Below are 26,690 nucleotides of genomic sequence, written 5' to 3' on the forward strand. Positions count from 1 at the left end.
AAAATGGAAAGCCACTCGGACGAACCTAGATTTTTCATATAAAAGGGTCCCCAATGAATCTGTGGGTTGAGATGGCATGGCTGATTAGACATTCCTCATGAAATCTAATCTCAACTGTTTAGAACCAAATGCAACAAATGGTTTCTTTTTATAAATGCATTTCTTTTTATTAAGATACTTTAACTTTCATCCACTTGTTCGGTGTAGAAATTGTTATTGTGTTGATAACAATATTTCCAATCCCCGTCAGTATTTTAACTCACTAATGTTGTAACCTAGATTATACCAAACCGCGGCTTCCTATTATTGCTGGCTCTTAAACACCTCTGCAGTCTGCAGCTCTTTCAGAGTTACTTAAAAATCATGACCTATGAGTTACTTAGGGTACTAATCGCTGATTCTTTTATAATGGGCTTATGTTATAATATGTAACCTTCGTACTGTTTCATTAAAACTGTTGTTTTATTACATTACAATGGTATTATCAAAATTTTCTTTTGCTACATTAAAGAATATTACAATTTAAAACAATCTATAATTCTTTTATAAAATAATAGATATTATTACAGTTTAAACCTCAGACATTACTGTTCTACTCAATGATTTTGAAAGATTTACTTTTTGGTTAAGCTAAGGGCCATTTATTCAAGACTACCCAGACATAAACTGTTAACAAACTCTGATTCTGTGTATACGATTCACACGTATTAAGCTAGATGTTTTTATTCAATATAAATACTTCATTGATCTAAAATTTTGATGATTTCTTTCATAACAAGAGAAAGAACCGAGTCTTTCTAGCTGGAGCAAATCATTACCAAAATGCTGTTAATTTTTTGTTCTGCGTAATACGCTTAGTAGTTTTTAGAAGCAAAATACATTTTTATTTAGATTCTACGTTGTGCTACATTATAATTTGTGCCAACCGTGTTGTCGTGACTGGAGTAGGCGCTCTCTGTCGAGTTGCGTGCAATGCGTGATCAATAGCATGGCTCGGCTGCTTGCGTGCGTGACAGTAAGAGAGAGAACGAATGAATGATAAAAAGAGAGAAAAGAGAAAACTAAAATGAGAGAGAAAACCTGGGAGAGTGTATGAAAGCTCTTGCTTGCTTCAGTCTAACTTGTGTAACGACGAAGAAATGAGCGCTAGTCAACTAATCACCGCCGTGTATCGCAGAAGACCACTGTGGGATCCAAGTGATGTCCATCATCATAATCGTTTGCTGGTAGCAAACCTTTGGAAAGATGTTGGACAAGAACTAGGCTTGAATGGTCAGTTTTTCATATGTCTTGCGTCTATCTGAAGCTTAATAATTTCCTCTGTAGCATGTAGCAAATTATCTCAGCAAATAAAAAAAGAATTCTTGATACTATCTTACTTTATCTTACTCGGTAAGAGGAATTGGTGCGATCGAAACTCTGCACTTTTGGTAGGTGAATCGAAAATGTTTATAATTGGGTTAAAATAATAATCATAATAATAATATTTGGTAGGAGTTTTCTTTTATGAATATAATTATCTATTTCCACTTCATGCTACAGCCAAACTTTACAGTTTAACTTGACAGTAACCTCATTCATGTACCAGTCGTTTATTCGTATATCACAGTTCATTTAACATCATTTATTTTATTTTTGTAAATTTAGCATTAAGGCATTTAAAGTTTCGTAATTCGACATCAAAGGTTCTTAACAGATATTCCGTTCATACTTCCCTTGGGATGCGAAACATGCGACAAAGTCACAATTCGTGAAAAGATATTGTAATTGTTTTGCCTATTACATCTATTTCACTAAGTTTAAGCATTTGAGTTTAAATTCTGCTCACCTAATTTTACTTGAAATTATTTCTGTTTTGTTTTCTACATGATTTATCTTCTAAAAATATTGTTCCCAAAATATAGTATTTTTCGGTTTTTTGTATCTTTATTCACTGAAGATTGTTGGGTGGGCCGAAACTGTCCTCTCTTTTTTTTAAATACAGTAATAAGAATGTATGAGGATTTAAATAATTTTGTTAAAATAAAAGTATACATTGCATTAAATACGATTATATTTAAATTTTAAAAATGATTTTTTTTGAGGGGGACTTTCAGTGGGGATGCATTGAAAGAAGACTTACCCCACAGTCGGGATTGACGTAATACTCCATTGCACAAGTTTTCATGAGTAAGAGGAACTATCCTCAGAACATTTGAGGAAATTTTTGGGGGAAAAGGAAACAAACAGCGCTCGGGAATAAGATATTTGTGATTTCCACTCCTATTTACTTCAATCTTACCAATCCAAGGCGTCATGCACTCCATGCAGAAAGAAGATTGTCACAGGACGATGTTGAGAATGAAACCTCTTGAGACACAAGGCACCTCCTCGGAGTAAATAGCCTTTCCTGATAAACTGGGGCTTGGGAGTGCTTTTGATTTTCCAAAAAAGCCTGAGTTGTCGATCAGTGGCGCAGGATATCTATATGGGCGGGAAGTTTTTAGTCTTTAGAGAGTGGTTATACCTAACCATCGGCTCCCACTTCTCCTGCCAGTCCATCTTTAGAGAACCATAGTGATTTGTTTCATGACTTGGTGTGAGATCTCAGGAGTGTTGCAGTGTAACTGGTCACCTAAGATCAAAGGGTGTTACAATAGACCTAATTAAACATCGTAGTGCAAGACACCTGTGATAAAAACTTAGCACGCTAATGATCACTGCCAAGAAAAGTTTTGAAACGATACCATATCTAATTTCTTTTTACCCGAAAGCTATGAAGCCAGTTCCATAACTGGTAAGGTAGTTTCGTTTCCTCAATCTCTAACTTCTCCACTTTTATAGAGAGCTGGCGAAGGTACTTTCTTCTGCTAAAAAGATAGATTGTTAGGTTATGAAGAAATGGTATTTCTTGGCCGCCTCATTCTATAGCTTACATTCATAAAACAAATGAGTATTTATGAGTAAACATATGATGTGACTAGCCAAATTTTTTTTTTACAAATTAAATAAATTTCATTGACAAAAGTTTGAAAAAGATTTGTTTGTAAAAACAGTAATCCAATCCGAAGTTTTCACAAAAACGGAGTCGTATCTTCTCCACATTTGAAAAATCACCTTTTTTGTCCAAAAAAAAAAATGAATGGTGATTGCAAATTAAGGAACTATGTGGATCTGAGAGAAATATACAATTTTCCAAGTTTGGTACGTGAGATGAAAGAGAAAAAATTGGAGTGTCCAGGGCAATTAATAGGGCAATAAAAGATTAACCGATAAAGAAGTAATTGCATGAGCATCCAGAAAGAAGAAAGAAGGCTTACAGAAGGATAAGATAGATAGAGGAGGTAGAAGTGCAATTTAAGATGAGGAGAATAAAGAATAGTTAAGATTGCTTTGAAGGCTCCAGAAAAAATGAATTAATTAATAATTAAAATGTGTTTAAACAAATTTTAAAAAATTGAAAATCTTGGGTCAAACTTGGAAATCGCTAATAAAGTACAAGCCGTTACAGGGCATCAACAGCCCGGAAAAAGTTAGATTGTCAAGAAGCAATTGGAAGGGAAGAAGACTGGAAGATGAGTCGTTTGGTACAATTAACGCTGAAGACTGTTCATTGGAGTAAACATTTTAAGTCAAATTTAAATAGGTTTTGTAACTGCTCGAATCATTAAGATGAAGGTATTGTAGCATTTTCATTTCCAAATGTTATGCTCAGAAAAATGCTATAAATTTATTTTTCTTCAAGGAAAAGATCTTCCTTAAATATTCAGACGTAGCAAATCTTAATCAGGAGATATAATTACCTTCAATTGCTTTTGGCCTAACACATCTTTTCAAATTCCAGATTAATTTAACTTCATAGCACAGCATTCATTCTCGTGGTTTATCTTATAAACATTAACAAATATTCAAAAGATAGTTTGGGAATCCTGGATAAAGTGATGTTGAAGTTCTTTTAAAAGTTAATTGATTGAAAGAGTTATATTACACAAAAAAACAACAGCAAAAAATAGAAAAAGTAGAAAAATTATCACACTAGAACTACCATAAAAAACCATAATTCAAAATTCATCCTTTGCCTCAACTAAGTTTTCAGAATCTACACTAACTAATTTTTCTCCTATTAATGGTCTAAAAAATAAAAAATTTAATGTGCTTTTTTGTCAGGAGTTTCTACTAGTTTTTCAGTCTTGGTGGGTTTATTTTTTAGAATAAGTATAATAGATACAATTTTATCTAGCCATTTCTTCTTTTACTCACAAAGAGATAGAATGTTTCTCGCTAGATATTTCTCAACTTCACCTATTCGCAAACTTTTTCCACAGTCTCTACTTCTAACTATACTCTTCTACTAGAGAACTTCTGTAACAGGGACGGTAAAGTTCGGTGCGCGGACTTAAAGTGGCCTTCAATGTTTCTAGATTGAAGAATTTATTCAATAAAATTATTTTAGAAATTCCTGCAATAACGTGCTGTTAGAAAAATGATATTCATTTTCAAGGATATATTTAATTATTATAATCCCATGAAGATCTCATTTTTTTGCAAATTAAATTTCCTTATGAAAGAACTGCTTTACAATAGATCTATAAAAAAAAACTTAATTAAACAAAAGGGTTAATAAGTTTAAACCCATCTTGGCCTACAGAATAGAAATTTGGGTTTAGCTAAGCGTTCTAAACTCCAACGAACCCTATCAGCCTTTTTCCAATACTTCAACCTAAATATCCGCAATTAGCTAATAACTGAAGTATATATTGACAGCCAGCAGCCCGTTACTTTTAAAAATTGTGTGCTAAAAATTGTCTTGATATCCATACCCTACGCGCAATCAAGCACGCATGCCATTCAAGTAGCAAACACCCTTTAAATTTGTATGTATTTAAATTCCTTTATATATTTCTTTTTATTTATCTTGTAAATAAAGTATTATTATCATCATTATTATTATTATTATTATAGCCGCTACCTTTTTATAAATCTTATACCGTAGGCCAGAAATCTATCTTCTCAAATAATCACTGCCGTCCGCTCAAGCAACAGTGACTTTGAGACCTTCTTTTAACAGATATCAAGAACTATTGAGTGAATAGAAACGCTACTATCTTTCTATTAGTGATTTGCTATATCCCCCTTGATTTATATTACTTTATTTTTTTGTTTCTTTCTCTCTTTACTTTAATGAAGTTTCTCAATCAGAGTCCGCTTGTGTAAATGTAAAGAAAATAAAAATTAGGTGAAAAAAAACAAAACAAATTGTTTGTACTAGTTTTAAAAATATTCACTATAGCAAATATTCACAAATAACAGCTATTTCTTGTACAAAAGCTAAGAGAAGGTAAAAAAGATGCTGTAAAACAGACAATAAAAAGAGTGAAGCCCTGAACCCGCTCACATATTTAAATAAAAAATTTTTTGAAAACTGGTTTCACAAAAAAGAACCTTGTACAAATAGGTTATACAAAGATAAAGATTTAAGAAAATTACTGGAACGTTTGCTATTTATTGTAAACTAGCAAAAAACTTAAAAGTCTACTTTGTAAAATCGCACTGGGTGAACCAATTACCTTTAAACTTTTCTTAAAATTTCCAATTTTATGAAAATACGAAGTAAAAAAATCGTTTTAAAATCTTCCCGAAAAACGTGAAAAAAGAAGATCCATTTAGAATGGAACAAAAATCGTGGCAATCTAAAAATTGTTTCCCAAACGACTGAATCTTTTACAATTATTAAAAATAGATAAATGAATAAATAAACTGTTGAACTATCAAACGTTTTATGAATCCAGTAGCCCAAACTTAACAGGGAGTGGTTGACTGTTTTTTACATGTGATAAGAACATTAATGATTAAATTATTCCATTTAATTAAAAAACGTACTTTGCTCAGCTCTTCATTTTACGGGTGTTCTCTGAAAAAATAATTATTCACTTTGTTTTTTATCTAAAGAAATATAGAGGCCCTTTTAAAAATGAGGCACCGCGTGCATAGTTCATTAAAAGAAAAGGCCCTTTAAAATCCTACTCTGCGTTTTAGTAATAATTACAAAAGAATCTCATGCAATGGATATTGGCAAACATACTTTTTTGTAACATACTATACACAGTGCTGTGGGAACATTTCTGATTTGGTTTTGTAGAATAAAAGAATAATTGTTTTATTTACAATTTTTTTTTCATTCCTTTCCTTCCTCAAATTTTTTAAATTTAAATCAAGTTTTTTAACACTCAAAAAACAATTTCAAAACCTATCACAAAATTATTTTCACATATTTTTACACCACTGCAAAGTCTGTTAGATGAAGTAATTTTTGTGAAATGTAACAGCTGTATTTATTTTATTTTTTGAATTAGTTTACAAACTTTTTCACGATTTAAAGGTTTACATTTTTTTAAACCCTGTGAACTGATGTGTACCACTATTTTAAGTTTCTTTGGATATAAAAAACAAGATTTTTTGACAGGAATTTTAAAAGCTCCTTCGAATGATGCAATCGGATTTGTTGTACCTCAGCACATTTAAAAATTATTAGTGATTTTATATGGACGTAAAAAGTTTAATTAACACAAAATTTGAAATGTCTCCCGAAAGTAGGATCTTTCGTGAAATTTTTACTAGATATATTTTTAATCCCTGAGTTCTATTCAACAGAGGCAACCTAGGTATATATTTTTGGGGTGGAGGAAAATCCGAGATATTCTTTAATTTTCTTTTTAGACTTCCTCATTATTTATTAAATGAATATTTAGAAAACAAATTTTAAAGAAAATAATCAAAAGTATTGTCTAATAAAAATCGATAAGCGTTAACACGAAGAAAATGTAAAAACGCAGGCATAGTAACTGCACGATCGCAACCTGTCACGCATTCATATCCCGATCTTTTTTTATTTTCATAATGGATACTTGAATATAATGAATTAAAATGATAGTTTTACACATGCACTAAACAAACCGTCAATTTTTTGTATTAATTAAAAAGAAAATTAAATTTAAAAAAAGAAGATTAACTAGACTTTCTCTTACTTTTTCATTTCTTTCTTTTACTTTTTCTTACTTTCCAAAAAACTTGAATAAATATAATTTTTTTTTTTTTAATTTAAGGAGCAACATCTGAAATCTGGTGGCCAGAACCTTTTTAGCGCACTTTCAGCCTTTGTTACCAATTTTGTTAATTTTTACTAAGATAGATTACTCTCAAGCGAATGCAATTATTTTAAATATATTACACTTCTAGAAATCGTACAACACACACTAATTTAAAAAAATCACATGATATTTAGTATAAGTAACCAGTGTAATTACTATTAGGAACGGATTTTTATGTATTTAAAAATGCCAAATATTTAATTAAAATATGCATTTATTTTCGTCAATTATGTGGAAAATATGTGATTTTCTTAAAATATTTTCTGGAATATTTAAGTAAAATGGACTTTTTTTTATGAAAATGGATTTTTGGGGAAGGGGGCAAGTTATAATTATTTATACAAGAAAAGAACATTTTTACAATTTATAATAATTTATTAGGAACAAAATAATTTGTTTTTACAAGTTATGATTTATACAACAAAGAACATTTTTACTATTTATAAAAAGATGTGTTAAATTTTCAATTTTGAAAACTTCACTCTTCGAAATTGTTTGCAACCACATGAAATTTCAAATGTTGGAACGTAAAGTGACGACGATCTGGGCGTAAGATGGACTTGTAACGACTAAAAGATCGTTCAACATCTACAGATGTTATAGGTGCCTTGCTGAAAGAAGTTATCTCGTTGGTTGTAAAGGGTACACGATGTTCTGAGGTGACTTATGTTCCACTGATAATATCAGAAATCTGGCAGATGGTCTCCCACCCTTTGTTCTTGCTCAGTACTTCTACCAGTTTTGATCTGATCAAATCTCCCTTACTCCCAGGTATTCCTTCCACCTTTTCCATGACTTTTTTAACGTTGGACACGTTTTCTGTCAGTCGAACATTTTGGGACTCAAGTTGGGTAATGGCTTGTGCAAGAAATACGCAATTGTCAGAAATGAATGCAAGGTCGTTCCTTAAATTAGGTTTCTCGAATAAAGACTTGGCTGTATTTATCGCTACTGCTTCGTCTTCGAGATATGAAAGGACATTCTTGATTTTATTGTAGTTTTCATAGTAATACTGAGCTGCTTCCAGCCAAGTACCCCATCTTGTCAATATTGGTTCTGGTGGAAGGCACAAGTCTGGATAGAGATCTTTTAGCATTTTAATGCGACTTGGTGCTTTTAAGAACACTTTTTTAACCGAGGAGATTAAGGAATCTACGTCACTGAACAAAGATCGGACAGTTTCTGCTACTCGATGCAAGGCATGAGCAATACACGTCACATGAATTATCTTAGGATAAAATACCTGAATAGATTGCCCAGCCTTGACCATGTTGGGGGCAGCATCAGAGAGAAACAAAAGAACTTTTTCGTTCAAAACTCCACTGGGCCATAGGATATGCATTGAGGCATCGAAGAATCGTGAAATGGTGGAATGATTGCATTTTTCGAGAACCTCACAGTTCAAAATGAATGGCTTTGAATCCACATCAGCATCACTGTCAAGTTTTCCAATAACTGCATTGGCAATATACCTGCCCTCAACGTCGTCAGTGGTTTCATCAATTGACACCCAAATCGGTCCATCTTAGATATGTTCTCGAATTTTGGTTAGTGTATCTTTATAGATATCTTCCAGGTAGTTTTTCCGCAGAGTGCTCTCGTCAGGCATTTTTTTCCCAATATAGGTCTCTAAGAATCCTTTGAAATGAGGATTTTTAAGTTTGTGGAAAGGGATATCTGCTCTAACCAAAGCCCGACACAGATCTGTACTCAGAGTAGACTTACTTGATGATGGAGATGTAAGGAAGGCTTGATAGGACGTCCTCTCTTTCTTTCTGTTTTTATTCACTATGTGCGATCCGGTGGCAATATGTTGGGTGACTTGGGAACGTTGAGAGCAAGAAACGCGCTTGTCACAAGCTGTGCAGTACAAAATGTCTCCATCACTTCGAAAAAGTTCTGCTGGAAACTCGCGAAGATATTTAGCAACCAGTTGTTTGTTTAAGGCCGATGTTCGTGGCATTTCACCCAAAAAAGAATACACTAAGTGACCGAACGAAATGAATTGGACACTTCAACGAACGAGCTGAAAGAACAGACGACAGACAACTTCAAAGAACTAACAAGTGCCCGTCATTGTTTAGCAGCATTCTGTGTAAATTACAATAACCATTGTACCCAATGTGATTCACAGCCCTACAGTCTGTGGTTCACAGTTCCTGTCAACCACCTCCCAATTATGAAAATATGCCCAAAATGAAAAATATGTACATATTTTGATTAAATATGTAGAAATATTTATTTATTTTAATCAAATATGTATAAATATGCGATAACATCCAAATATGTGAAATAAAAGTAGACTCAAACGGCTTAAAAAGTGTCAGTATGAACTTCTAGTTGAAAAACGTCTGTAAATTGCCTAGAAAAAAATATGTAAATACATACGAATCCGTTCCCTAGTAATTACTATTAGGAAATGACTCCAAATTTAACATATTTTTATAAAAAAAAAATATTCTAAAATTTCCAGAACTTCTCATTATGAATTTTTTCTTTGTAAATGTTTCAAAAAAACATTTTAAATAAATGCTCAAAGTTTAAAGAATATTGTAGCACAGTATAAAATTACAAACTGGATTTTTAAATTAGACATTTGCGATTTATACGGTTTTATTTTGTGCTGATCACTTTCACTCACACAGCCAATTTGTAAATATCCAAAATCGAAACATTTTCACATTTGCAATTATAACTCTCATTAGGTTGGTGAGAAAGTACTCACTCGAGACTACTTAAAATGTTTTGACTGTTGTGAGTAATGTTTGTTTACCAGCTAAGAATTCGATTGTGTAGACCAATTTTATTACTTAGAGACATTACAATGCAAATATTAAAAGGTTACTTTTGCTATATTAATACATAAATTAGGAAGTTCTTTTTAAATAATAAAATTGTTTTAATTCACCCCTTACTCCGTTCAGTTTACATTTTCATACTTTTTAAAACATTGAATTTATGGTTAAGGACTTTATAAATAAATATTAGCAAAATTCATTCATTTTTATTCTTCTATGGGTACTATTACACTCAACAATTTTAAAAAATCACTTATTGAAAGGATTAAAATTGTGCAATTCAAGGGAAAATTTGCGAGTTCTGCGCGAAATCAACATTTTTTTTTAAGGGATAAAAGAGAGTAAAAGAAAGTAAAAAAAAATTTTCATTTTCGAATTAGACTGCACGAAAATCTCTAAAAATATTTTTATTTTAGTAAGAGCTCTCAAAAAGTGATAGCAAGGGTTTGAGCCTTGTTTAGAGTTCGCAATACAGCAATGAGAAAAAAATCAAAAAGTATCATCAATTTTTTTTTCTTTTTTGTTTTGCTTTTTGAAACTGCAACACTTATACCTATCTTTAGAAATGAAAAAACATCGGCAAAGAACAAACAAATTTGGGGTCGAACAACTTCTAAAATTTGCTGCTGCTAAAACAGTTTGATAAATTACACGTAAATATTTTCAGAAGCTTTAAATTTTGTTTCATTAAGAGCTTATTAATATTTTATACGTTTTGCAGTGCCCATTGGAGTTAATACAATTTTTATTGTCTCTTAATAAAAAAAAAAAGTAAAGACGTTACCATAAATTTCAGTGATGTTAGCAAAATCAAAATGGAGAGGACTGAGAGATTACTACAGGCAACAGGTGAAAAGAAATATGGATCAACCCGAAGGACAACATGGTTCTGGATGGGCACATTTTGATCAGATGTCATTTCTAGAGCCTACAATAGTGCCCCGTCAAGGTAAAACACCTACTTCTGGCCGACTATGCAAAGAAGAGCTTACATCATCACCTGAAACAGTGCTTGATATTTCTGATGCTCTACAACAGAAATGGTCTCCCCCGCCAGAATGGACAACTCGCGACCACGACATTTATAAATATACTGATTCAGAGGTACAGTTAATCATTAATAAATTATGCTTGTATTTGAAAAAGTAAAATTAAGAATACACTTTCTGAAATGTCTTAGTTGTGCAAATAAAAATAAAACTTACTTTTTAAAATGAAACGTTCAAATATCCCCTACATTAAATAGTTTTAGATGGCCGAATATAAGTAAAGGTCTAGAAAATGATAGATTTACAACGAAACGTTAAAGGCTTTTAGTCCATTAAAAGTGGTTTTATCAACCAGAAAATATTCCATAAAAATAATTGAAATATTTATTTTGGATTAACCATCAATAGCTAAATTAAATATTAACTAGTTATTAATAATCTTTTTCTCCTCCAGGTTTCTGAATGTGAAGATGAAGATCTTTTATTCTTCAGATCACTTTTACCAGACCTTAAAGGATTGTCTAGACCAAAGAAAACATATATTCGTTTGAAAATTCAAGAATTAATATATAAGGAAATTTATGGAGGTTGTAAAACTCCGACTAAAAAACCCTGTGACGAAGATGTACTAGAAGACCCATCTGATGATCAAAAAAATACTTATCCAGATAAAGAAATGAAAGAAAGTGACCAAGAAAATAGAAATAACGAATTATTTTGAGCACTTACCACATTAAACCCTAATTTCTCATAAATATTATTTTCAATGTGTAAAGAAATGCGATATTTTCAATTTTTATGTTTCTAAGTCAACTCGGTAGATTAAATTTATTGAGCCAAGCTTGATTCATGCTTTAGAATGTTTATATTGTAAAATAAATGTAATACCAAATGAATTCTACTTTTGTAAAAAAATAATTTCAAAAATACAGTTCATTGGTAGCATAAATTAATTATTTAAACGAAAAGTGATGAACTATTTGTGTAAAAAAAAAAAAAGCTATTGTTTATAATATTTGATATTGTGATGTAAATCTCTCCTTATTAAAGCTTATGCTAAACGAAGAAACAGCGAACACTTCCACGTTATCTGCTTATATGGTTAGTTATTTATGCTTTAAAGTAAGCATCTGCTTCAACCATACAAAGCACTCGAGTGTGAGAAAATGAGCACAAACTGTATATAAGCAATTGACTGGATGGGTAGGGACTTAAACAAGTACTTATATAAGGCTCCGTTGGTTCCAGTTTTTTAAGCCCATTTCTGAACTAAGAACTGAACATTAGTTACGGAGTCTTAACATGTGCCTTACGGTAGCAAAATATCACAATGGTTGTTAGTTATGTCGGACATAATCTTGAATCACCTACTCAATATTAATTCCTGTCTACTTAACTAGTGTTAAAATAAAGTTAATATTTCCTTTCAATAAAATTCCAAACCTTTCAATAACTTTAATAAGAGTAGTTATTGATAACATTATGATTTTCCTTTATTGTAATTATTTATTTGTTTTTAAGGGAGGGGACTAGTTCAGTATATTCAGGTCCCGGGATCCAATCTAGTTGGACAAAGCCCAAATTATTTTCTTTCTTGAGTACTGTACAGCAACCTATCTGGTGATGAATAATATTTCTGTAATAACATGCGTACGAATGCGGCAATTTACGGTGATGGTTCTGAGCACCGATAATCCTTTGATTCACTTAATAATAGAAGAAAAAAAAAAGTAATGCCTGTTATTTCATGCCGGGTTTACGTCCAACTAACGATTGGGCGACATAGGTGGAATCGAGTAAACATCTTTTACTTAATTTTATCATTTAATATATATGCGACCAGCTTGCTAAATTTTGTGTGTTTTTAATTTTTTTGGGGGAGTATCTTGGTTCACTTCCCACGTACATATTTTAAATTTTTCTGTTTCAAAGATGTGGCTTAAGAAACTTATTTTTGAGAGGTTAATGGAATTGAGAAGATGAACTTTCCTTCGCAATGCCAAAACTGTTCAATAAATAGTTCTTCATGAAGGTAAAAGATATAAGTTAGAAGGTATTCGTTCTTGGAAAAAGAAATCTCATTTTTATGAATCTAAGAATTGCTTTAAGAGAAGTTAACTCTTCGCTCATGAATAAGAAGACTTTCTTAACGGCATAATACCTTCGTGTTAAGCAGAGCTAATTGTGCTGCACTGTGTTGGATTCCCCATCCTTGGCCTGGATTTTATTTAATAATAAATGAAATTTATATGTTCCCTTTCTGCCTATGCCGAATAATTTCTTTATAAATATATAAAAAGTTAAACTTTTGTTACATTTTAGAGTTGTTTAATTTTCTACTCTTGAGAAATTATTTTGGTTATCTTTGATATCCCCAAAGACCTTTAATACATCATTTCTAATTATAAGACCGATCGCTATGAGACCTCCAATAATCTGTCTGAAAATGAAATGATGCGAACTATCCCACAACTTCATATAAGCAGATAATAATGTCAAATAACTTTGTAAAGCAGATAATTTCATTAAGCAATTTATCTGCTTTAACTTGTTGAATCACCTAATAAATGTGTTGATATAAAATGACATTCATAACATAAAGTTTATTAGAATGACTTAAATGATAAATTAAGATTTATATGTTTGTGTTTTATTATATTATGTACATATGTGTTGTATTTATAACTTATGCGTTGTTTTGATTAATGGTTTATTACTAATTTTGTTATTTTTATTATTATTACTTGTATGAAATATTTTTAAAAAATCTTTAACATTTTTTTTCCCAATGTTATTATTTATTCACCTGGAATATACTATTCGTACCAAGCTTACATAAGTGGAAATCTGGTCATTGTATTTCCTTTTTAAGGTCGGAAAAATATTGTGCTTCGTCTAGCAAATAATGCAGATTAAAGTTTACCTACTTTATCTATTTATTCTTTATTATAATTTAGAAGGGTGAAATAAAGATTAATATATTTCTGTACCTAACCTTTTGTTTCCTAGATGAAAAAAAGTAATGTTAAAAGAATGTTTTTTTTTTTTAAGTAGACTATTCTCTATCACCTGACTGTAACTTTCAGAATTACTAAATTCAAATTTGTCTACACGTATGTAATGTTAATTTTTCTATTTATTACTCAATAAAAGTTTCAAATGGAACTAAAAGAAAAAATATAAAAGATCGGTTGGTCAATTTTTTGGCGATTTTTGAATAAGCGAAATTTTGCCGGAGGTAAAAAGCGATGGGCAATGGAAAATAAGAAGAAAACAATTTTAATTCTGCATCTAACTTAAGCAAACATTGTTTATTATTATATTATTAAGGTTAGAATTAAAAAAAAAAAAAACCATACAGTTATGATAAAACCAAACTCTTGGACATTAATCACTGTGTATTCATATTCACATTCAAACTTAAAGAAGAAAGCTAGCATGAATATAATTAGAGTAACACTATTTTTTTTCTTTTAGTATTATTGGAACTCAAAAAATCTGTCATGTGGAAAACGCATTGAAAATTAATTCTTTATTTTTACAATCCGGCCTTCTCTTCTGGAATATTCAATATTTAAACAAAATAAAGTTCAGAGAAGCGATCAAGACGGATATAGAAGAAGATAGAGATGAGCCAATAAAAAAGTATAAATAAATTATTACGTTCTCCGTTACTGAGATGCTGTTGGTGAACCAAGAGCGCTTGAATAGCACCCATTAGTATGGAACCAGTGATGTGAAAGTTAGTCTATTTCTTACTCCACCTGCGCTAAGAACGGTCATAAATTCTCCTACTTCCCTGTAACTTTTCCTGCCTGGAGAGTAAAAGGATATCTCCACTTCACAGAGAATGCTTCCAAACCTCAAAACTAAATCAACGAGTTGGAATACTTTTGAATGTACCACTTACTTTGACACCAAAATAATCAATAACATAGTTTTTGATCTTTATATTACATAGATGTGAAATTATTATTTTTGAAAATTAAGTAAGATAGAAAGGAAATCTGAAATTAAGAACTCTGAATCTGTCTTATTTACTCTTTCGTTGAATCTATTTGATTAAAAAAAAAAAAATAACCTTAATTTGCATTTCTAATGAATCTAAATTTGACCTAATTTTGCCTATTAATACTGCCTATTACAAAACAGAACGAGGCAAGGGTTGTATGCATCTCCATACATCGTTGAGTTTCACCAGGGCAACCTAAAATAAAGTTTTAGTCATCAAGCTCATTTGAAGTTTATGAACTCACTAAATGAATTCCTGGAATCTATCTATCTAGATACTTTAGTTTTATTTTCAACTTAAGTAAACACATAAAATTGAAGATGCCATATACTGCGGTATGTCAACTCCCTCTGAACATATTGGACTATACCAGTTAGTCACTAAATATCCACAAGTTGAACAAACTACCTATTCAACAAAAACTCTGTTTGCCACAGAGTTGTTCATAAAACTGAACATAAGTTCCACAGTTCAACAGCAAACCAATTTAAATGCTCACTAATTGAACTCTCATCATTCCATATTACTTTGTTTTGTATGATTAATTATCGAAAAATCTAACGATATGTTGGTTAAGCGTATACTTTTCAATAAAAAATTAATTTCTTGTCAGAATATTTTAATTTTCGATTTCAATGAAATCAAAATCTCTTCATGTACAAATAATACTGAAATTCTGTAAGAAATCATTTCCGTTTACTTAAAATCTTAAAAACTATCCCGTAAAAAAAAAAAAAATTACTCGCTTCAAAAGTAAGAGACAAACGATCAAGATGTCTGGTATTTCGATTTTGTTACCTTGGTTTGGTTTTCTTTACCATTCAAACATTTTAAACCATTCGTTCAATCAGCAAACGAAGGGAATTGTACTTTGAGGGCTCAAATTCCTTAAGTTAAATTACAACGTGATTAATAGTTATTTATACCTATGTAATTATGCAAAGACATCGTATAATTTTCCACTAAAAAGTAAATTTGGCTAGAACGCTTGTGTTTTGCGCGAGCACCCTGGAGCTATTGATTCAGTTAGCACAACAGGTGTCTCTTGCGTACAATGCGGATATCCACTGCTTGCAAGCCTGTTGGTCACATCTGTAAACACTTTATTTGTGTTTTTTTTTTTCAGAATTTTAATAAATAATTTCACTATAGTAAAATGCTACTTATTTTTTTTCATTTTCAATACTAAAATTTCAGCCCAATACTAATATGTATAACTCTATCATGAGAAAAACTTTTACAAACGCTGTTGATAAATTTATTGGCCAATTTCTAGGTAGGTCGACCCAGCTAAGCCCGATTGTAACAGGTGGTGCCAGCCGAAGTGTCAATATCAAATAATGATTTACTGGCGAGGTTTTTCTTTTATGTTGTGCTGATTTTTTCTTTTTCACCGGTTCCCTTTTATTAATGTAAATCAATATTTCAGACCTTTGGCCTGACCTTTCATCGTTGCACATTTCACGAGTGACATTATTAAAATCATTATTCCAAATTGCACTTAATAGAATGCAAATTGACAACAGTTTGAATAAGTATAATAAAATTTAGTAGTGACTTTTGCTTACTTTTTATTTTAATTTGAGGCTAAGAATGAAATTTGTTGATGTCATTGTAAAGAATAAGGCTTGTCCTGTAAAAGGAACCATCAACTATCTGTCAGAGAGTAACTTAGTTTAAGGTGTTTATTCAGTCCGTATGTTCGTTTGACACAGCTCTAGTCCCAAGACTTCACAGGTTTAAGGTCAGTCATTTATATATTTTATCTTATTTATTTATTTATTTATTACATTTACCCCTGTTATAGTCTAAAGACATACAGAGGGGGTTGGTTGTAAAAAAGATAATAGAAATACTAACTAAATTTAAATACACAAAAGAGAAGAGAATATATAAGAAAATATAACAAAATGTATGTACAAAATAACTAACTAAAAGTACTACTTGCAACTGAAAAATATTAATAAATGAGGACTTCTTAATAATAAATATAGAAATACATATATACAAATAATGGTTAAGAAAATAAATAGAAAAACTTGGAAAATTCAATTAGAATAAACAATTACTACTAAATAAACAATTTCCTTACTTTAAGGAGATTGACAAAAAATAGGAAAAAATCATTCAGCTTATCTAAATGACCTGGCTCCGAGAAACTCAGTAAATTTATTAATTGCTCCTCCCTATCCGTGCATTGAAATATATTTGTGTAAATAGTTTTCTCTCATTGATGCAAAAATTGGACAAATTAAAATACTATGAGCTAAATCGTCCGGTACATTTAAAGTACACAGCTTACAGGAATGGCTAGAATCAAACTGAAACTTATCTTTATCCAGATAAATACTAGAGTTTTTTTTTTATAAGCTAAAAGTACTTGGGCTATCAATCTTAGCTTATTAATGTGAGTATTTTTATAACAATAATTTGTAACTTAGGTTAGAGCTTAACCCAAGAAATTAAAACTGTCCGGTAGGACAGTTGTTTAAGGGTTGACCATCAAAAACTGCACGAAATAGCGTAACGTTGAAAAACACCCAACTTTGACAATTTTTTTCTCTTTTTCTATGAAAGATAAAATTCCCAAATTTTCTTTAAATTATAGGGCAAACCCTCCTTTATGACTGTAATTTTTTTGCAACAACCCAGATCTAACAGGTTTCGAGAAAAAAGTTGCCGAAAATGAGCAAAAACTGCAATTTCAGAAAATGTTCTTGTTCTTGTTGTTGTTGTTCTTCTTCTTGTTACCTTTTTTGTAAACAACGTAGCGCCTAAACGCGCGAACCGATTTTCATGAATGAGGTGTCATTCGATTCGGAATTTTATGTAGATGTGCTTGGTAAAGGGTGTAACAAGTTAGTATTTGCCTGTATGTCTTTTAAATCATCTGTTTTAGTTCCAAGTGAGGAGTTTATGAGAGACCAAGGATGCGCATCTGGTAGCAGGAAGAGAATTACAGTTAAAGATGACGCAAGAACAAAACCCTTGCTGAAGAGGGAAATGTGGAACTCCAGCATTTCTCTGGGTTCTTTTAAATTCGCTCTACTTTTTTCTAGATTCTACAATATATTATGTTAGGGTCTGCATTTTGAGTAGAGCTGATTCGTTAATACTAATAGCAATTAAATTTATAAGTAAATGTTTCCAATATTTAAATAATGTGTTGAGAAAAACTGGTACTTCACTAAATAAATTTTGTGGTTTCTTTTTCGCTCAAATTCTGTTTTAAAAAAATACCAACTCTTAACTTAAAATAGAATCTTGAACTTGTTTTAATTCATGCCTTGTTTTTTCTCTTTACAAACAAAGTATTTAAAAAAAGAAATTCTATATTATGGAATTCTAAATAAAAAGAAAATTGCCTAACGCATGTATTAGGAATATGAAAAACCCATTTTTTTGTTTTTTGCCTTCTGTACGCGCAGATTAGCAAAACCCATATTTGTTGCAAAACTAATAAATAATAAGTTATTTTGCATTTTTAATTTTATTCATATTTATATTATATACATATTTTATATTGATTTTACGACAGAAACTCCCTAATAAAGAACCTCGCATGACGCTTTACACAAATTAGTAGCATAAAATTAAGATATGGTTTAATCTTTCTTTTATGACCTACATGTATACATATATTTTAATTTTAAGCAGGTAGGTAGTGGAACTGTTCGTCAGATAGACTGCGCAAATCATTCTGTCGCATTGTTATGCTATTGTACCAGTCTTTTACATTTTTTCTTGTTTTTTAACAAGAGTAGTAAACACTAAATAGTTTAATATTACCATACACATTAAAACTGTCCAGTAGGTTTCTATAAAGTTATGCATTAATGCTTTTAATGATTTATGAAAATATAGCGCTGTCCATATTTTAGTATGTTTACTCTCATAATTTTTATTACAGAATATCGTTGAAATCTATTCAGTTTTACAGTTATCTGTACGATAGCCTTTTTTATCCTTCTATTGCATGAGGTGTTCTCCCACGACTATTTGTGCGTCCACGCTTTGTTGGTTGCATAACTACTCTATATTTTTGTGCCGTAAAGATTTTTTGAAGACGTATTGGGGACCCTTCCGAGCCAGTCAGTCTGTGTTTCATTAAATTAGTGTCCCGATAGCCCGAGTAACCATACATGGTTATATGGTAACATGGTTACAATATGCAGACAGGACAGAAGATTAATAAAGTAGAAAAGTAATTTTATCCTGTTTTCAGTTCATACAGATGTATGGATGTGAATACATAAATATGTTTGATTTTTTGTTCATTCAACGTATTCAGTGTAAAAACAAGTGCAGCTTCTTGTTTGATAAATAAAACCTTGTTGCAGCGATATAAAAATTTGATTAAATAAAACAACACTCAATTTAGAAAATTTTTATGATAAGCTACAGTAGTAAGTGACAAAAAAAAAAGTTGCAAATTCAAGCAACCTGCAGGATACATTGAAGGTTGTTATTAAAATTTCAATATTCTTTACTAAATGTGATGACGGTATCATGACGGCAAACGATTGGAAACAAAAAGTGTTTGGAGGTTTTGTAAATGCTACACTATGGTGTAGCTAACAAAAGGTAACCAGATAAAGTTTGTGACACGATGGCCATGCTGAAATAACTCCTAGCAGTCAACAATTAAATATTCTTCAAATTCAAGTCCCAAAACAATTTATTTACTAAGTTAATTTTTACCTTATAGATGATCTTTTTATTTTTACTATAATTATAAGGTTTCATCAAAATCCCTACTGTGGAAATTATAATTTGCTGAATCGATTTATCTTCTTTTTTTTAGAGATGCTTGTAAATCCTTCTTTTTCTTTGCGCTGATTTATAAATTTATTTGAAACGTTTCGTTACGAAACTTCATTTTTGGCATTTCCAGGAAAGTGTGCTTCGCATTCCTCTAATGTGTCATTTTGTAAAAGGGGTTCTTTCACTTAGATTAGATACTGCGAGGTTTGGCTAGAAAGCCTGCCGTAGCAAGACTTAGAACACCTATTGGTAGAGCGCTATTTAGTAGAGCACCTCCTGTACTCCTGACTATTTAATAGAATTAGTAATCAGTGAAGATCTTCTGGGTTAAGTAAGAAGGCGAGGAATTTCTTTCACTGAAGAAAACTCATCCTGAGCCATCCCAGCCCTTTGCACTGACTCAATGCTTTTTCGGCACCGTTTTCTCTATATCCTGACCGAAACTACACTGGCTATTCTCTGGTTAACCCTAGTGTTTTCATGATCTAGAATGAATTTTTAAAATTAAAACCCTAATCATAGTTCCTTTGTTAGTACTTACAATTTTCTAACGTTCGATATTGGGGTTGAGTTGTTTCTTTATCCTGATTCTTTTCTTCTCTAGAAGTTATTGTTCTATGTAGAAGGTAGGTAACTACAGAAACAATGGCACTTGATTTATTCTTTTAAGTATTGAGAATAATGGTCCGAGAAAGTACAGAATATAAAAGGCCAAGTTAAGACAGACCGCATCGATTTCTCTGCTTTATTTTATGGCATTTAAAAGAAGAAAGAAATTAAAACATAGTATGATATTGCGGGAATATTTAGTATCTTTATGATGCATTAGACCACTGGAACACAATCTTTTAAAAATCTGAAACACGTTTTTACTTGATAAAACTTCAAACGTCTGTTTGAACTAAAATAAATTGAAGCGTCACTTAGAAATGGTGTTGCTACTGCTAGGTGGCTGTAAAAGAGATTTAGAGCCGACAGAATGGAGAAAAATTTAGTCTAAAACTAACAGATAAAACTAAAACAGACTTTTAAGCAGTACAGTCGGCTCGGACCACTCTTCTGTATTGTTTTATAATTTGATTTTTTTTTTGGTATTACGATTTGGTATTTATACTAGCTCACCACTTAGTCCCGTCGTAATTCCAGTATCTGTTAATGGAAACGACTAAAAACAACTTCTAAATAGAATTTTTATTTTTGTTTAAGTTTGGCTAAATATAATACAGTTGGTAAAAAGTAAATTATTAGCCTAAGTTAATAGCCTCCTCAGAACAACTGACATAAACAATCAAAAAATAAAAAATAAAATTTCCGAAATGTATGTTCTAATTGTATACTCACATTAAAATTGAATGGCACAAGAATGAAACGGTAAAAGACATGAGATTGCTGTTCGGAATAAGTAATCACTTAATTCTTCTCAGATTGCATTGCTTGAAAGGTTAATAAAAGCAATCTAAATTTAGTTTTTGTGAATCTGTTGCTTTTTTTTCTTATAGAATGTATCTAAGGATTTCAAAACTTTAAAAAGTATGAGTACGACATGGTATACTGTGTTACAGGCAAATATTTAATCAATTTAGTTTAATGGTAACAGGTACAACTAAACCCTAGCACACTATCGTGATAATTAATATGTGTGCACGTTAGACCAAGTTTGTGTTTAGATAACATTAATGCATGCGAACTGAATGGTAACCTGTGGGGCTAAGTCGACGCCCAACATTAAATTTCCCTAGAGAGACATAATATCTCACTGGCGTCCTTTCTTCCGCGATTGTTTGCCTTTACACCCTCCCTTCTAAATGTAATGACATTCACAAATTTTAATAAATTAAGGGAGTAAACAATGTTAGCCTCATATTAGATAAGTACCTCACCTAGACAAATGCTATGTTTACAATACATAATACGATGATAATAATTTATGCAAGTCCATACCACATTGAACTTGCCTCTTAATTTATTCGACAAGGTTCAACACTTTTGGAAAAAAAATAGAAAAATTATGGGTTATTCTCAGAAAATACAAAAAGAAAATGTGGCATAAATTTTATAAAACTTACTCCCGCAATTAGTACATTACATATAGCACATTTAAAAGTGAAATTTTAACTAAAAATTTGCTTTTCTATTTATTATTTAATGCTCCGTGTTTAGGAAGACAACATATTAGAAATTAATAAAATGTTTTCTAGATCACATGCATTCGAAAATAATGGTAAAATTGTTATATGTATATAAAACAAAAATATGTATGTTCATAAAAGTCAAAGTTCAATTTATGTACATATGTACATTTGTATCTACCTACATGGTATACTACACCGTTATCCGATATTAACCAAAGTTTGCACACATGTTCTTTAGGCAAGAGTAAAAATATTTCAGGAAGGACAGCACAAAAAAAAAGAAGATATTAAAGGGAAATTGAAAAATTAGATCTAGTCCAGAGTGAAGATATTAATAATAATATTAGAATATATTGAAGGTATCAGAATATAGAAGACATATATTACCAATATTTAAATGTGGATTCCCAACATGTACAATATAGCTTCGGTCAGGCATATTAAAAGTTGCCTTAAAGTCTGCTTACTTGACTTGCTTCGTTTATGGAATCTCACTGATTAAAGCCTAGAGAAGTAATAATTGAAAACCTGTTTTAACTTTGAAAATAGATAATTTTTTGGTTGATTAATTCGCAGCAAATACAATTGCATCAACACCAGGTAAATTATCTTCCTTCTAGTTGTTTATAAAAAACAACTTTTTAGATTAATGCTATCTTTCATCCCATGTTTTAGTTTTATTTATCCAATTGTAAAGAAAATTAAATTAATTATTAAAATTGTAATAAGGTAAGATCTCGATTTAAAAGTGCCAGAAGATTTTTTTTAAAGAAAAAACAATTATTAAAAGAGCAGTATTAAAAAAGCAAATTGGAAGTAACCAATTTTTTAATTAAGTGAAACGTGTACGGTTAAATTTCAACAGAATTTCACTAGACCTTTGGTCCATCTGAGTCCTCCTTTGGATTATGATTCATGAATAATTGAATGATTTATTTAAAAAAAACAAAAAAAAAACTGCATTTGCTCAAAACTTGTAATTGTAATATTTTTTTTAATACAAAATAAACCAGCATTTATTAATTTATTAATGCGCTAAATAGAAGAAGAATAAATGAAATCAGAACATAATTTAGTAGTACTTAGCAACATGTTGTGGCGTTAGTTATTTTTCATTATATTTGCATAAAGTAACAATAGAGCCCAGTCTCATGGTTAGATAAAATATATTAATATGGTGATTAGATAAGCTCCTTACTTTGTGCTGCAAAAGATCTCCCTCTCTACACTAGAGGGAAAGAATTACTAACATCGTAAAAACGCACTAAGTAAGAATTTTAGTCACGCAAAGCCTACAATGGTTTGTCATTTTCTGTACTACAAAATAAGTAAATGTTGAGGGGAAAAAAAAGTAAACACATGCAAACATTGATTAATATAAACAACTTAAAATTAAAGTTAAACGCTGTCTATTTGTTTGTTTATTGTGAGCTTATCACATTTTTGTGCAGGGCGCCCTCTGTTTGTGATAGTTTTATCGAGTTGAATATTCAAGTTTTTTTTATATTGTTCGTAAGATAAGTAATATATAAACAATTTATTGTTAAATTTTCTCCGTAAATTCTCCTTAAGTCGTTGAATGCCCCAAATAAAATATTAAATTTGAACTTGCTGCGGCTTTCCATTAGCGAAATTAAAGAACTGATCTGTTAACAAAAGAGAAGTCAATGAAATCACATTGACTAAGTTAAAGGTTCTAGCATTTAAAGTTAATTAAGGAATTAAAACGACAAAAAGAAGATATGTTCCTTAACTAGTTTTTTTATTATTATTATTATGGAGTTCAGAAAAAGATGTAAAAATCAATAAATATGTAAAGACTGTAATATTTTTGTTCAAGCTTTTTAAGAATTGGCAAAAATCGCCATAATCACCTTATTCTTCGTTTTCTAATGAGGGAAACATAATCCTTTAGATTTGGGATCACATTTTTCTCGGATGCTCAAATTTTCATAGAAATGATTAGGGCTAGAGATACCTAACAAGTTCATTGAATGAGGGAAAAACTGATTTACTTCCAGAAAGTTTAATCAATTATCTCACAAATTATACTGGGGATACATATGAATATATATGTGGGCTATGTATCATTATGTGAGTGGATTATACATAAATAATATAATAAATAAATTGATGATAAGGGGAACAACCTAGCTAAACAACCCTATTGTACAATTTTTTTTTTTTTAATGCACTGCTTGAAAAACCTTACTTTTTAAGTAAAACCTCACTTGTAGTTGTTTTAAATAATCACTTGTACATATAAACAACCGATTTGGTGAAAATAAAAAACAAACAGTTTATCTGATCATTCTTTTGTAAGAAAATAAAATAAGAAGAATTATTACATTTATACAGGAAAGCTTGCCCTTGCACTGACATCTTCAGGTATAATAATCTCTCTTCGTGTTCTGGAGAAATCATTAGTTTTGGTTGACAAGCAGTCATTAACTTTTAGATCCGCTTAATTCTATGTGGATAGAGAACAGAATGGGTTACCTATAGCGAATCCCAAGAGATTAATTCCTTGAGAAATTCCCTTATAAAAAGTTTTACAGTAAAATGTTTTAAATGTAAAAAAAATAAATGATTACGAATATTTTCAGGCGTAGGCCTTGAAAGTTCATCTACTATTTGGTGCTTGAAGAAGGCGGATAGTTTACTTATTTGGCCATAAATTTTCGAATAATCATATTAAACAAATCTAATACTAAAAGTTAAAAATCACTTAAAAAAAGAGGAAATTCTCATCAATAAATCGCATCTTTAAAATATATTAAGAACAGTAATTCGTATATTGGATCCGCACTTTAGTTTCACAAAATCATTCGTCTTTTCTTTCTCAAACGTGGTTATCATTAAGTGATTAGAAAGAGAGAGATTCTAAACAAATCAAAGTGACACACACTGAGAGATTCTACAATAACAAATTTTCTTTGCAGATAACAAAACTGTAATTAAAAATAGCCTGAAATGGTTCACTTTTTTTGACTTTATGTGATGGAATTAGTTTAATTAAAAAGCAATTCTAACTGCAGAATCAGTTTAGAATAATTAAATTATGGATTCCTATTTATGTATTTAATTTGGTCAAATTAGAAACAGCTTTTTCTTGGCAACCTAGATGATATTGTGCAAAATATTGGATGAATACCAATGAATTGAAAGGATCAAGAACCTTGCGTTTATTAGGAAGTGAAAAGAAATCAATAGCTTCAAAATAAGAAGTCATAAAACTATTTTTAAAATCACGTGCAAGGGAGGTATTTAAAAAATATATAATAGATTTAAACAACTACCCAACCAAAACTACTTTAAGTAAATAAATATATACAGGGTGTTCATTTTAAGACGGCTCAAATGCATTTCATGCTTAAACGGTTAATCTGAGCAAAAAATAGTAGAGGTAAAATTTGTTGCCCGTCACCTCTAGTTTCAGAATATGTGACTTGATTTTAGATTCCTGCCCGCATACGCGGCTGACGTGCGACCAAAATAAAGGGTTCGCAGTTGACCCCCATTTTCATATAAACAGTTTTAAAGAGTATATAAAGTTTTGAAAGAAACCGGAAACCGCAATTCGATATCTTCAAAATTAAAGGTGCTAGGCTATTTCAAAATCTGGTATTTATTAATCATATTTCAATTTTTTAACTTGTTATCAAAGAGAAAGAAGAGCACGCGATAGGTCATTTTTATGTATTTTTTCATTCCCTTTCTCCTAAAAATATTGCCAAGGCAGTAAAGCTAGTAGTTTTCTTAATATCGGGAAATAAGTAGTTTTCCGAGTGATTTTTCTAAGAAAAATCAAATGTTAAGAACTTTAGATGTTCTCAAGCATACACAAAATGGCTAAAAATTAATTTTACATCTGTTACAAACAAGAAAATTTAATAATTTTTCCATTTTTTTGCTCAGATCAACCGTTTAAGCATGAAATGCTTTGAGCCGTTTTAAAATGAACCCCATATATACAATAAAATAAAATAAATTTCAATGTAGCAAAATCATAACCGAACTAAAAATAAATTTTTACTTCCTACAATTGTAACTCATTTTATGTGAATGTGAATCAGAAAATTAATAAAATATAGTTTTGCAAATAGATTTAGCTGTTATGATGTTCGAATATGAACAGGATTTAGTAGAGAACAAACAATAGTTGGAGACATAAACCTAAATTGAAATATGTTTGGACATGATCCCAGACTTGGATCGAGAAATACAACTAGGAGACCAAGATACAAGCAAGAGACAATAATTTATTTCTCTCCTTTATTAAACAAAAAAGAGAAGGATTTTTGTCTTGAAATTATGGTATGCTATATAAATTTACAGTACTTTTAAATTCAAATTTGATCAGAAAATAAATAATTTTCAAACATGGCTGTGAAATATTAATTATTGATTAAAATATAGTTATTATCCTAATTAAATAAAGTACTATCCTAGAGAGAGAATTTTTAACATTTTTTGGGTGGTTAAATTATTTGTTGATATTTTAATTTCCAACTTTGCCCAAAATATCTGCTCAAAAAAAATCGTGTGACTAGGAGTTCTACTATTTTTAAAATTACTTCTACCATGTGTTCTACAAGCATTCGTGGATAATATTAACCCGTGCACTACGCGTGAAACGTAAATACACATTTTATTTTATGCATTTACCAAATATACCAAATAACAAACTGCAGCAAACTATTGAAATTTTTAATAGTAACTTTTAGATCTTATTGTTAGACTGCCAGGGTTATTCGGCTTTTACATTCCGCCAGACTGACAACACTCATTTATCAGCTCAGGATATTAATATCCAAGTGGCTGGCTGAGAGTTCTGTAGAATTTAACTGTGTTATGCTTGAAATGAT

The 26,690-nt window shown here is 30.7% G+C and overlaps 2 protein-coding genes and 1 long non-coding RNA gene across 15 annotated transcripts in view; 1 reads left to right on the plus strand and 2 right to left on the minus strand.

Annotated features, from left to right (window-relative positions):
- RyR (Ryanodine receptor) overlaps positions 1-26,690 on the minus strand; it is a 118,593-nt gene that overhangs the window by 86,323 nt on the left and 5,580 nt on the right. The window lies entirely within an intron of this gene.
- LOC141455441 (uncharacterized) lies at positions 1,136-14,092 on the plus strand. 3 transcript variants are annotated; one of them, XM_074130517.1, is made up of 3 exons: positions 1,136-1,272; positions 10,722-11,029; positions 11,369-14,092. In XM_074130517.1, exons 1-3 carry the CDS (start codon positions 1,140-1,142, stop codon positions 11,633-11,635), a joined length of 708 nt encoding a protein of 235 aa, XP_073986618.1. In that variant the 5' UTR covers positions 1,136-1,139; the 3' UTR covers positions 11,636-14,092. The 3 variants fall into 3 exon arrangements, with proteins under 3 accessions (XP_073986618.1, XP_073986619.1, XP_073986620.1); XM_074130518.1 differs by lacking the exon at positions 1,136-1,272 and adding an exon at positions 9,604-9,967; XM_074130519.1 differs by lacking the exon at positions 1,136-1,272 and adding an exon at positions 9,604-9,881.
- Positions 1,266-7,273, minus strand: LOC141455442 (uncharacterized). Of its 7 annotated transcripts, none has more exons than XR_012459278.1 (5): positions 7,005-7,273; positions 6,062-6,487; positions 3,783-5,890; positions 2,747-2,849; positions 1,266-2,614 (listed from the first exon to the last, which is right to left on the minus strand). It is a non-coding gene; the product is annotated as an uncharacterized lncRNA (long non-coding RNA). The 7 variants fall into 7 exon arrangements; XR_012459281.1 differs by having other exon boundaries at positions 5,860-5,890; positions 7,005-7,270; XR_012459276.1 differs by having other exon boundaries at positions 1,266-2,849.

The sequence above is a fragment of the Rhodnius prolixus genome, unplaced genomic scaffold (genome assembly GCF_049639745.1).
Source record: "Rhodnius prolixus isolate KJV_2025 unplaced genomic scaffold, Rpr scaffold_4, whole genome shotgun sequence".
Taxonomy (NCBI): Eukaryota; Metazoa; Arthropoda; class Insecta; order Hemiptera; family Reduviidae; genus Rhodnius; species Rhodnius prolixus.